The sequence below is a fragment of the Lytechinus pictus genome, chromosome 8, assembly GCF_037042905.1.
Source record: "Lytechinus pictus isolate F3 Inbred chromosome 8, Lp3.0, whole genome shotgun sequence".
In the NCBI taxonomy this organism is placed as follows: domain Eukaryota; kingdom Metazoa; phylum Echinodermata; class Echinoidea; order Temnopleuroida; family Toxopneustidae; genus Lytechinus; species Lytechinus pictus.
This window is the reverse complement of record NC_087252.1, coordinates 5,169,082-5,183,675: the sequence shown is the minus strand read 5'-3', so window position 1 is coordinate 5,183,675 and position 14,594 is coordinate 5,169,082. Positions and strand designations below refer to the sequence as shown.

The following is a 14,594-nucleotide window of genomic DNA, read 5'->3' as shown; positions in this document are numbered from 1 at the left end:
ATTACTATCATTTATTCTATTCCATTTCAATGTAGATAGGTTCAATTAGTGTATAAACAGCAGATTTTGATACAAAGGTAAAAATAATGTAAGATATGTTCTCAAATTACGTTGTCACAACAAAATAATTAACTGTTCATTGTTAATATTAAAGTGAAGTTCTCGTTTTTTTCTTTTCCTTCGCTTAACTTATTGGATTGTAACACATGTCTATGGATGGCATTCAGAAAATATGAACACAATGAAGTTCAAACTGTCATTTATGCCCGCATTTATGTTGACGGCGTTTTCTTGGATTATTCGACAAGCTGATGTTTGTGCCTTTAGTTGTAGGTTCCATCTTCACCCTCCGTTTCTTCTCCACCATCATCATTATCGTCATCGTCACCTTGATACTGGAATAAACCATCGAATTGTGAACCATGCCTGGCTAACACTCTCTGTACGGCTTTCCGGAATTCCATGCCATTCTCTAATCTTTCCGTGAGATCGGACACGATTTCATGATTGATGTCAGCGTCTTCGAGGTACACGTTCTGCTGCAAGAACTGAGAGTACAGATCGAAAAAGATGCGTTTGACTGCCCACATTAGTTTCACGTGAGCCTTTGCTTTAGCGTCTTCTTCTTCCATTCCTTCTGAGATGTATTTCTGATATTTTTCGTCTCTCAAGTCCTTGGTGGCCGTCATGGCTTGCTCTAACCATCCTCGATAAGCGAGGTTGTCTTCAGTTTCTTCCATGTTTGCTGTCATTGACGATTCGTGTCCATCGCTTTCTGATACGCTCGTTTCGGAATCACCGTTGGATTCTTCAACTCTTTGCATTTGAGAGGATGGGTCGGATTCTTCATCTTCACTCGTTTCTTCTCCAGTATCATGCTCAATTTGTTCATGCCTCTGCATGTTATATTTCCTACTAAAAGTTTTATCGCATCGTGAACAAGCGTAACGGTTGGACATATCCAATATATTCATGCTGACTCGATGATTATTTGTTGGGAAATGAAGAAAATTAACGTTCAAACTTGTAATTATACGTAATCATGAAACGCGCGCGAAGGTACTTTGATTTTTTACGGATTCTTACGGATGTTTACGGATTCTTACGGATGTTTACGGATTCTTACGGATGTTTACGGATTCTTACGGATTCTTACTCATTCTTACGGATTCTTACTCATTCTTACGGATTCTTACGGATTTTTTACGGATTCTTACGGATGTTTACGGATTCTTACGGATGTTTACGGATGTTTACGGATTCTTACGGATGTTTAGGATTCTTACGGATTCTTACGGATTTTTACGGATTAATCAATGCTTTCATATAATCTCAAGGAAAATATGTTCATCCACGCTAGAATGACCCATGCAGCATGGGTCATTCCAACGTGGATCCGTAAGGATCCGTAAACATCCCTAAGAATCCGTAAGAATCCGTAAACATCCGTAAGAATCCGTAAAAAATCCGTAAGAATCCGTAAGAATGAGTAAGAATCCGTAAGAATGAGTAAGAATCCGTAAGAATCCGTAAACATCCGTAAGAATCCGTAAAAAATCCGTAAGAATCCGTAAGAATGAGTAAGAATCCGTAAGAATGAGTAAGAATCCGTAAGAATCCGTAAACATCCGTAAGAATCCGTAAACATCCGTAAGAATCCGTAAACATCCGTAAGAATCCGTAAAAAATCCGTAAGAATGAGTAAGAATGAGTAAGAATGAGTAAACATCCGTAAGAATCCGTAAGAATGAGTAAGAATCCGTAAGAATGCGTAAAAATCCGTAAGAATCAAAGTACCTTCGCGCGCGTTTCATGATTACGTATAATTACAAGTTTGAACGTTAATTTTCTTCATTTCCCAACAAATAATCATCGAGTCAGCATGAATATATTGGATATGTCCAACCGTTACGCTTGTTCACGATGCGATAAAACTTTTAGTAGGAAATATAACATGCAGAGGCATGAACAAATTGAGCATGATACTGGAGAAGAAACGAGTGAAGATGAAGAATCCGACCCATCCTCTCAAATGCAAAGAGTTGAAGAATCCAACGGTGATTCCGAAACGAGCGTATCAGAAAGCGATGGACACGAATCGTCAATGACAGCAAACATGGAAGAAACTGAAGACAACCTCGCTTATCGAGGATGGTTAGAGCAAGCCATGACGGCCACCAAGGACTTGAGAGACGAAAAATATCAGAAATACATCTCAGAAGGAATGGAAGAAGAAGACGCTAAAGCAAAGGCTCACGTGAAACTAATGTGGGCAGTCAAACGCATCTTTTTCGATCTGTACTCTCAGTTCTTGCAGCAGAACGTGTACCTCGAAGACGCTGACATCAATCATGAAATCGTGTCCGATCTCACGGAAAGATTAGAGAATGGCATGGAATTCCGGAAAGCCGTACAGAGAGTGTTAGCCAGGCATGGTTCACAATTCGATGGTTTATTCCAGTATCAAGGTGACGATGACGATAATGATGATGGTGGAGAAGAAACGGAGGGTGAAGATGGAACCTACAACTAAAGGCACAAACATCAGCTTGTCGAATAATCCAAGAAAACGCCGTCAACATAAATGCGGGCATAAATGACAGTTTGAACTTCATTGTGTTCATATTTTCTGAATGCCATCCATAGACATGTGTTACAATCCAATAAGTTAAGCGAAGGAAAAGAAAAAAACGAGAACTTCACTTTAATATTAACAATGAACAGTTAATTATTTTGTTGTGACAACGTAATTTGAGAACATATCTTACATTATTTTTACCTTTGTATCAAAATCTGCTGTTTATACACTAATTGAACCTATCTACATTGAAATGGAATAGAATAAATGATAGTAATAATAAAGAATCATCCTTGACTGTATAGTGTTTCATGTTATCACCATCTGTACTGCGGATGAATGAAGTTGATTGAAAGGAGTCGTCTACGGGTTTCAATATAGTATACTTTTGCGGGTCAGAGAGCCGTGCAGGTCATGTGAGTTAAAATGAAAAGTATGGAGGTATGTACAAAACAGTATGGAAAAGTCAGAGAGTTTTGATGGGGGAAAGTCTGGAATGAGTAGAGCTTGAGATGCCACTGTTATCAGGATTATAATCACATGTTGGATTACCAATAATTGTTGTAATAAGAGACAGAGAGAGCCGGCTTTCACCTTGAATAGGATATCCCAAGTTCAATGACGGGCGTTGGTCGTGAGTGGGGTGATCGATTCGTGAACCGCGAGGCACTTGACATATCGGGTTCGACATATCTGCTGGTAGGCAAAGAAAGATAATTTTTTCAATAGGAAACTGTGTAGAAATCATACGTCTGTTTCGTGCATCGTATCCTATACGTGACGATTGCGCCACGGTGGTGCAATACCGATACGATGGGATAAGGGGAATTCCCTGGGATGACATCACGGTGCTTACGTAGCCGGTGACGTCATGCGAGGCGGTTGACATATCCGCTGGAAGGCGGAGAAAGATCCTTTTTTCGATAGGAAACTGTGCAGAAATCATACGTCTGTTTTGTGCATCGTATCCTATACGTGACGATTGCGCCACGGTGGTGCAATACCGGGTAAAGGGTAATTCCCTGGGATATGACATCACGGCCGTGGTTGCGTAACTGTGTCGTAATACCGATTCATGGTGACGTTGTGGCTGGCCGGAAGTCTGGGTCAACCCATCGGGTCGTGTGGTCAAAGGCTGACCGGGGTAAAGGGCATGGATGACCGGGCTAAAGGTCATGGCTTACTGGGCTAAAGGTCAAAGGCTGACAGGCTAAAGGTCATGTGGTCAAAGGCTGAACAGGCTAAAGGTCATGGCTGACCGGGCCAAAGGTCAAAGGCTGACCGGGCTAAAGGTCATAGCTGACCAGGTCAAAGGGCATGGGTCAAAGGTCATGGGTCAAAGATCAAAGGTCAAGTTGGTATGAGGTCTAACCTATAACTACTTAAGTGCAAGCAGTCCTTAACAGCTACCTTTTCAACAGGTACCAGTTCAAAACGTATATAAAAATTTTCTGCTCGCGCTTTGCGCTCGCATTATTAATACTCATCCTTTTCATGATTTACAAAACGTGAATAGAGTGTCTCGTTCAGTAAATATTATAGGACTAAATCTCGAAATTTTCCGTTCGCGCTTCGCGCTCGCATCAATTGTTTACTTATATACCTATTCTGCTTGAGTTACAAAAAGCGCTTAGAATTTCCATTCTTTGGGTGAAAATGTCCCAAAAAAATTGACTCGCGCTTCGCGCTCGCATCATATAAATAAGGATTATGATATTATATATTAATTAATAAGAATAAAGCTAAGAAGTGACTAATGAGGACTATCCCTTCAAAGAAACAAACAAAAATCATCTTCGAGCTGCCGATCGGGGAAAATATGGCTGAAACAAATTTCCGCCCCCCCCCCCTATTGGCGAAGGCTGGATCCGCCCCTGTGTCCCCCCTACCTTTTGGGAGAGATTTCCGCCCCTGGCTTTGACCTATAATGTTAATACTAATTCCGTTCCCAAATATTATTCTTTAAAACTTGATGCCGCCACGAAACACACTAGCAATATAGCCGGGATAAGAAAACGGAGTAGTACAGAAAGGTAAACAAATGAGAAAAACAATGATTTTCTCGCAAACATGCGCGGAAGCAAATGTTTAGAGAGAATGAGAAAGAAAATCCCGCAAAGCTATCTTTTTCGCCATTGTTTCCCCCTTCGCAATCACCGTTTCTCCTTTTTTTTGGGGGGGGGCGTTAGGGTGGGAAAGATCCTCACACCGCCTCCTTGCTACGTACTTGTTATAGAAAAAAAGGAAAAGGTGCATGATAAAGGCCTAACTTGTATTGGGATGTTATGACAAAATCTATCACAAAATTTGATTTCTGCGTCAATTCTTCAATTGTATAGTAGTAGAAGTAAAGATAAGCTGATTTAGTGTCGCTATGATTATTCATTAATTCTTAAGCAAAAACAATATAAAGAATGGAATGTCTTTAGAAAAAAACCTATTGGACGCCAGGAAAACAATCAGACAAGCATGATTATGCGTCCTATAATGAGCAACTCAATTCTTAGTAATTATAGGCCTATACTTATCCCGCAGAGATTTATATACTCAATGATTGAAGCTTAAAAAATGCCAAGAAGATAAAAGATAACATATTAATCTATATAAACAAACATATAAATTATAATCACATTTCATGATTCTATACTCTATCTTACGATCTCCGTTCAAACATAATACAAATTAATACATCAATATTGTATGAAAATGGTTGTTGGATGATAATGAGATTTGCATATATTTTCATTTCATTTATTTATTTTAAATTCTCATTAAAAAATACAACATACATTTCAAATTGAAACTAAGGATACATGCACAGTATACAAAATAAACAAAATGGAAAACATAACAAGAGAGAGAAAAAAAATTAAAATATGTGGGAGCCAGCATTGGACTCCATGATTATATTTTTAAATCATTTTACATCACGGAGTCCTCTAGGCTAAGCCAGCAAAGGCCTGTCAGAGGCTGGGTTAAAAAAAAAAATAGGCATCAATATCTTAAATAGATGGTTTGCTGATCACTCAATAATTTTGATCAACGAATATATTCCTATGAGTGTTCATTTATTTCTTCACTTGTTTATTTACATATATCTATACAGTTTCCAATAATAATAATAAAAAAAAAACTTGTAGTACGATACCATGTGCATAATATATCGAAAACAATGAAGATACAAAGAAGAAAAAGAGAGGATAAAGACAAGAAAAAAATTAGAGACAAAAAAAAGAAAAGAAGAAAAATGACGAAGAAGAAAAAAAGGAAAAGAGCAAAAGGCAAAAGAGAAGAATAAAAAAGGGAAGAAAGAAAAAGAAAACAGACAAAAAAAAATGAAAAGAAGGTAGAGGAACAAAATAAGAAGAATAAAAAAGGGGAAAAGAAAATAAAACAGAACAAAAGAAAAGAATGGAGGAGAAAGAAAGAAAAACAAATAATTCAAACGAAAATGTTATTTCTTTCAAAGAAAAAAACCAAAGCCGTAGCTAAAATAGTCGCCAGGCAAAAGGCAAGGCATTTGTCCTCATTACCAGGTCCATCAGAGAGGACCTTAAGCCGTTGGTCCCCTGGTTGCTTGCTCACAGGTATTCGTGCTTTCTTAGCAGTCAGGTAGAACCTCGGTATAACATAACATACATGTATAACGTAACATAACATCTTATAAAACATAATAAGGCCTCTAGATTTGATAAACACAATTAATGACATTAAGCTGCCTGAAATGATTTTTTTGTAAATTAGAGTGAAACGGAGGGGCTGCCAAAAATAAGCAATGCTTGTATGTGAGGCCAGCCCCAAAATTTATTTTCATTACCTAATTTTACACACATGCATAATATAACTTCGTAATAGTAAAAACAATAATAGTAATAATTATCGATGTACACTTTGCAAAGCAAATCAGAACTGGAAAAGCATTCAAATATAAAGCGAGAGCGAAGCGCGAGCTAAAAATACTTCATATTCCAGTCCGAAAAGGGGTAAATTTATGCACTTTTTCAAGCACTATGCATGAAAATTCTGAAGTAGATGTGGATGCGAGCGCGAAGCGAAAATTTTAGCCTATATAGTACATGGTGATTTTTTACCTGGTTGCTAAGAAAGCATGAATGCTTATAAGCAAGCAACCAGAGGACCGACGGCTTAAGGTCCTCTCCAATGGACCTGGTAGGCATAATGACTATTATGCCTTTACACCAAAGGGCACTAATGCACCAATTAGGAATCGAATCCGGGTCACCGGAATCAGAAACCCCCGCTTTACCGACTGAGCTATCGCGCCTCTTTTGAGACATGACAAATTTTTTTTTTTTTTTCAAAGTCTTCACCTCACCCTATTTTATTCACTCTTCTGTCTCCTCTAATTTTTCCTCATTTTCCCTCCTCTCTTTTTCCTTCTTTTCCCATTTCTTTCGTTCCCCTTCCTTTTTTATGCGGGGGGGGGGGGAGCCGGCCCTTTCCCTGCCTATGCCCTGTCGGCGGATGGTAAAGGGTTTTTTTGCGCTCGCGAGCTGATCTGAACCACAAATCAGGCGTAGTACTGCAACAAGTCGGCAATGATACATAGAGTCACCGTAGAGGTATAGTGCCAGTATACCATTAATGGTTATAAGATGAAATGAATATGCCTAATGGACGGAATGATGATTAGACGAGATGGTGATTGGACCTATTGGTGATTGTACCCATGGAAAATCTACCAAATGATTGTTAGCCGAAATGGGTTTAGACAAAGTAATAGTGAACCAACTGAAGTTAGACAAATGGAACATGGACGAAATTAGAGTAGACCAAGTGGTTATTAGACCAATTGGCTATTAGACCAAAAGGTAATAGAAGTAATGATATTGGACAAAGTGGATATTGGACCAATTGAAAAAAATACAATTAGACTAAATGATAATAAACAAAACGGCTATTAGACCAAATGGCTATTAGACGAGATGGTGATTAGACGAACTGGTTATTGGACTATGTTGATAGTTGACTATAAACTAATGGTAGACGAAATGATATCAGACCATATGCGATAATGGGGGAAAGGCAGTAGACGAAATGGCAATAAACCGATAAAATATCCATACAAAGAGTAATCCTCATTTCCAAATCACTTAATTCTCTTTCTCGTGTCTCAAAATAATTAGTGAAAGCATATTTTATATCTTATGTGTAGCTCGAGTCCTGAAGAAAATACCGCTGTGACATTATGCGTTGCGACATGTGACATTATGCGTTGACAATTTGCTGCGACATTATGCGTTGCGACATGTGACGTTATGCGTTAGAAAAACTACGACATTATGCGTTGACTGCGACATTATGCGTCGGACGCTCTTGGCATAATGTCGCAATCTGCGACATTATGCGTTGGTGCGACATTATCGGTTGTAACAAGCCCTATAAGTGCTGATATCATTCAAAATTCCTCGAAAAACAGGTCCACGTACGATTAATCATAATATTTGCTTTCATGGGCATGTCTAAGATATTACTAGGCTCATGCTGACAGCTGAAACGACATAGATGTAGATTCTGGATCTAACTTGAATAAATACAAATATTTAGACTCTACACTGTAAAAAATGGTGTGCTAATTTAGCACTTAAAGTGCTTGTATAGTGACTGTACTACGAGTGCTGATTTTCTAGTTTAAATTTGAACTAAATAATCAGCACTCGTAGTGCAGTCACTATACAAGCACTTTAAGTGCTAAATTAGCACATCATTTTTTACAGTGTAAGGCCCGTATTCTGAAGTCAGGTTTAACTTAAACAATGGTCTGACTCTGTGCTACAATTATGGGAAGCCAATAGTGTCAAAATTTTTGTTAAGTTGCATGTTTCTTATATTTACTCTGGATGTAACGCGCGTAAAACATTCCCCATAGACTTGTGTGTTAAAATGGCACTCATTCATTAAAATTCATAAAAAATAAATGTGAAATTAGAGGGTCGAATGTTTACTACCTTTGGATAGGATATATATCTGACATTCCACATCTGACCAGAGAAGGGTATCGTAGCCAGCTCATTTTAAAAATTAATCGCCGTTTATGAAGATAACTATGATGGGATCAAATTCATCACCTGAAACAGTAAAATAGCCCCAATTCTTCCGCCAGTCAAAAAATAGTTCCAAATCATTGATATATCTTCCCAATTTGGGCAAAGGAAGTTCAGTAGTTACCATTTCTAGAATCAGTGTTAGATTTTGAATCATATTCATACACTTTTGTCAATCAGCAATATCAAATTGAAAAAATTCGAATGGGTTGGGTCGAACGAATATCTTTAGCCCTCCTGATGTAATTAGGCTCATGGCACCTCTGCTCTTTCCTGATTCTTCAATGGTGGAGACAATCATCTATTTATACTTCCTAGACAACTATGAATGATTTGAGAGTCAAATGAGCTGAAATATGATATCTCTACTGTTGTGATTTATGTACCAATTGGCTATCCATACTTAAACCACAACTTTACTCCTGAGTTTAAGTTAAACCCGACTTCAGAATATGGGCCTAAAGCTATACTTTAGCACTATCGCCGAAGTCAAAGTAATGAAAAATAGAACATAGCGCTTCTGCGAGAAAACAAACGAGGTCTGCAAGCTCGTCCAGTTAACTCGTAGTCTTGGTAGTCGTCTGACCTCCGTATATCATATCAGGATGGAACGGGTTAATGCAAATTTATATGTCAACCAATCCTTCCATACCACACAAATATTGTGTTAATCTTTTGTGAACACGTTATACCCCCTGTACATTTTGTTTTCTCTCCCATGTAAAGAGGGTATAGAAAAGTACATTAACCATGTTAACGAATAAATATACCCTATCATTGACGAGACGTCTCGGAACCCTCTTAATTATCACCAACTTAAAATGGGGAACAATCTATATCTAAAAACCGTTTATCAAAGCTGACGTTAGAGCAAACTTGGCGTAAAGAAAGCTACTGTGTTATGAATGGTGGCGATCATGGGGTTATGTTCCGTGTAGTCTTTCTACCTGATGAGTATAGAATTTATGAATATCAAATGACGAAGGCCTGAATTCAGTTGGGGGTTCGTAAGAAAGCGCAGTACCATTTTGACCCCGCTCAAAGTTCTCTATAAGTTTGCCCTTGAAACTAAGACATCTTCCTCGTTCGCGTATTTAAAATACATTGAGATATATTTTTTTGTGTGTGTGCTGACAGGCGGGGTTATCAGTTGGCCTATATGTTTTCTGTTTCTGCATTTATTTATTTATTTTGATTTTTATCCATTCTATTTTTGGGGGGCAATTCACTTAGTTAAATCTGATTTATGACCAGTGTACACTCCTGAACTATTGATATTGAAATTTTGAATAAATTGTTTATTTACATTTTACTGGAAGTTGGGATAAAGTGTGCATTACATAATATTGTGGACATAAAGGGCATCGATCCATGCATGCTTCGGATAGGGGGGTGGTAAAAAAAAAAATTTAATAGGCGCCGGCACAAACTTTTTCACGCGAAGCACGCCCAAAGAATTGACAATTTTGTATGTTTATGATACTTTTTTAAACATATACTTGCATAGCATTTTGGCATATCATGAAAAATGGTAATTGTAAAAACAAATCATTTGGGGGGAATCGATATTTGCCCAATTTTGGGGGGTGGGCATCGCCTTCTACAAGCCCCTACTCCCAGGTTGATTCCTATGATGGTCATGAAATAATATGAGGTTTATCAATGCGTATGGGTCAGGCTTATACTTAATTATATCTATAATATAAATTAAATTATCATTCATAATAATAATAAGGCTTATCGCCGTATGGGTAACGTATTTGCCACTTTACTTTATATTCCATGTATTGATCTACCGGTATAGCTGGATTATATTTTCACATCTATGGATTTATTCTATTTTATTATCATTATTATTATTATCATAATTATTATCATTATTTTAGCTTTCGCACTCCAGTCATGTCTCTATCCATGGCATATATCTTACGGTGGTAACAAACATGTGATTATTAGATATTTTCTGCACAAACATTGAAAAGCATTTTCAACTCGAATTATTTTCACTCATTATGGAGAACTGCGTCAAATCCTGTTATTTCCATCGAATATTCTATGACATTCTAAAGCTCATTATTACCTGGGAAGCGTTTCATCAACAGCATATTTTTTATTTAATATAAATATGAACAGCCGAGTGAGAAAACTGTAAAACTATACTTTATATATCCACTATCCGGTGGCTGATCTACCCCCATCCCTTAATTGGGCTGCCAAGTAAAGAAAAAAGTAATGAACTATATTTTGGATCCGCCATATATATCTATATTTTCATCTTTATTTTGCTTTTTGTGCGTCTCAAATTTGAAACTTAAATGATATTTCCTTTGTTGTATGTCTATTGAATTACATGTAGTATATTGTACTATATACTGTATTATTCATGTTTTAACTATCGAATATTAAAATGTAGGCATATTATATTTCGCAAGATATGGAAAAAAAATGAAACAGGAACAGTCACATCCCATCACTTTTTGCATTGTGTGGGAATACACTTCTTTTCTTAGTTTCTCCGAAAGCCTATATTCTAAGAAAATCTGTCTTATTTACAGAAAGGTTGAGTACAAACATATATAACAAAATCTTTTCACATCATTTCAGTTGTATATTCGTGCAGAAAACACAGACAAAACACAGACATATTTTCGTTTCGTGTAGTTAGTTAATGGAGCAATGACACTGAAATCGCACTCGGTCGTATTGCAGATGAACGCTGAAGGGACTAGCAAGATGGCGGCAGTCACGTGACAATGTACGATCGCGGGCGACACTGGTTCCGTACGTATGATCAGCTTTCCCCTTTCTTTTATTTATTTATTTTTTTTTTCTCTCAAATTAAATTCATACAATACAGTTCACAAAGTAACAATTGTAAAGAATAATTCGAATAAATTACTTAAAGGAGAATGAAACTCTTGGAGCAAGTTAGCTTTTGTGAAAGCAGAAAAATCAAAGAATAAGATCAACAAAAGTTTGAGTAAAGTAGGACTAGCAATAGAAGAGTTATGAGCATTTGAATGTCGAGATCACTAATGCTATGGAGATCCTCCTATTGGCAATGCGACCAAGATCTATGATGTCGCAGATGAACAACTCTCCCCTTTTGGACACTGAAAATATACCCCAAAACATCTCTTTTTGCTCATTCTAATCATATGACAAACGATTCATCAATGATATAATGTTGTGAAACCTCTGTACTTGTCCTCTCATAAAGAGAACACCTCACCTTGTGATAGACTCTATAAAAGTGAGAATATAAGTGAAATAAGTACTAAAGTAATGAGGGAGTTGTACGTGTGTGACACCACAGATCTTGGTCGCATTGCCAATGGGAGGATCTACATGGCATTAGTGATCTCAATATTCAAATGCTCATAACTTTCTTATTATTCATTCAATCTTCCTCAAACTTTCAACAATATGTTTCTTTGATTTTTTTTCTTTGATATGGATTCAGCTGGTTTCAAGGGTTTCATTCTCCTTTAAACTCTTATACATTATGCACATCATGTAATATTTCCGTGGCTCCAACCGATAGATGACGCACCGTATATTATGAATCCACCAAATTAAGAAAAAAAAATCGTTTAAAAATAAAATACAAGTCAAGTCCAGAACCGTGCCTGCGACAAAGAAATATATACATTGGCATACATATATAATGAACATACATACATGTATATAATAAATATACATATATATTAAACATGTGTTTATAGGGGTGTACTATAGATACATTGTAGCATAATGAGTTGTTCCTCCTGACCACTACTCAGGTCATGTATAGTATCTTGAAATGTATTACTTAGTTTGAACGTAGAGGGCGACATATTTTGTTGTTGGAAATTTGAAAAGGTACCTCAATTCGCTAATTTCCTACAACACCGTGACTTCGGTCCAAAAGATATGATTGGAATCACTTCAAAACCTTGTCGCTAATTCAAAATGTATGTTCTAAGCGTTTTGAAAGAATGTCATGTCTTTAGTGTCGAAGGCAGCTGAAAAAAATCTAACAAGGTAAGGATAACCTAATGTGAGGATAACTTCCTCGAATTTGTCCAATGAAACCAATATCACCATTCGTTATCCTAAGAAGAGCGGTTTCGACACCATAAAACTGACGATGACCTGACTAAAATTTTAAATATAAAATATTTTCTTTAAGATAAGTTTGTAACCGTGAGGCTGCAAGAGTTTTTAATATCTTAAGCAAAGAATGTCAGATTAGCGTTTGGGCGATATTTTTTTTAGGTTTTCTATATTCAAGGACTTTCCTTTTTATTTTTGTAAATATTGGCACATTTGCATATATAAGGGCTCATACAGTTACAAACGCATCATTACCTATAATGGTTGCCATAATGGGAATTAATTCATTCGTGGGAATTAAAAAAATTCAGGAAAGGAGTCGGAATGGAGTCAGAATATTTGTATTACATGTATATGTGAGAAATATGTTGCATGCAATGTACTGTGTCTAAGCATTTGCTTTGATCCAGCTGAGGCATGATGGCTTGTCATTGTTCAAAACCCATCTACACCCGACAAAGGAAATTAAATCGGTGAGGTCGAAAATCTGTTTATCTGACGGTCAGTCGGATCGATTTTGCCCTAGCCTCTGACCCGCCTCTGTATGAGGCGCCGAATGTACCAATATTATATAGAACAATTATTTGTTATATAATCATTATTTATTAAATAATAACTATTATTTATATATAATTTACATTTTATTTGTAAATAACTACTATTATATAAAATATCATTTCTAATTATTTATATATAATTCCAAGTAATACTTCATTATTTGTAAATAATAATAGTTCGACATTCCATTATTTATAAATAATGATTATTTGTTTTTCATTATTTATAAATAATGATTATTTGTTTTTCATTATTTATAAATAATGATTATTTGTTTTTCATTATTTACAAATAATGATTATTTGTTTTTCATTATTTATAAATAATGATTATTTGTTTTTCATTATTTATAAATAATGATTATTTGTTTTTCATTATTTACAAATAATGATTATTTGTTTTTCATTATTTATAAATAATGATTATTTGTTTTTCATTATTTATAAATAATGATAATTGGTTTTTCATTATTTATAAATAATGATTATTTGTTTTTCATTATTTACAAATAATGATTATTTGTTTTTCATTATTTATAAATAATTTGTTGAGTTTTCCATTATTTATAAATAATGATTATTTGTTAAATAATGAAAACGTCTACTTCATTATTTATAAATAATTTTTTCGAGTGCACCATTATTCTCATTATTTATAAATAATCATTATTTAATGTTCGAGTTTTCCATTATTTATAAATAAAGATTATTTGTTAAATAATGAAATATCTACTTCATTATTTATAAATAATAATTTTGTTTCAATATCCCATTAATCATTATTTATAAACAATTGTTACAGTTTGCCATTATATACAAATAATCATTATTTATATACAAATAACCATTATTTATTAAATAATGCCATTATTTATTAAATAATGCCATTATTTATTAAATAATGCCATTATTTATTAAATAATGCCATTATTTATTAAATAATGGAAAACTCGCTATAACATGCAAATGTGGGACCGCCCATGATATGAATATTCATGATGCGATTTCCTTTTTCGTGATTTTTCTTCACAAATTTTTGTCCATTTCCTCTTCATAATGACATTTCTTGAAGCAATTTTCTAGGGATATGGTCTGATTGTTATATTCTTCATTTTCTATATAACTTCGTCTTCGTAGAAATATCAAAAAGTGTAATTTTATACGATTTTTCCTACAGTTCACAATCCCCATAGGCGCGCGTGTACGGTAGGGACAACCGGTGAATCGACGGAGTGCTCTTCATCGAAATACTACGTTGGTTGGTCCCCGGAAGTGGCGGGCGGAATTTAGCCCGAATCC

The 14,594-nt window shown here is 35.6% G+C and overlaps 1 protein-coding gene across 3 annotated transcripts in view; it reads left to right on the top strand.

Moving 5' to 3' along the window:
* Window positions 1-14,594, top strand: part of LOC129267453 (uncharacterized) — a 96,977-nt gene that overhangs the window by 64,020 nt on the left and 18,363 nt on the right. Inside the window, exon 1 of one of the 3 annotated variants that reach the window (XM_064103440.1) lies at window positions 11,353-11,424. The exons of the other annotated variants lie outside the window; for them this stretch is intronic. Within the exon in view, the coding sequence (XP_063959510.1) occupies window positions 11,397-11,424 (28 nt within the window). The 5' untranslated portion in view covers window positions 11,353-11,396. Of the gene's footprint in view, window positions 1-11,352; window positions 11,425-14,594 lie in introns of those variants that run through there. 3 annotated transcript variants of the gene reach the window in all.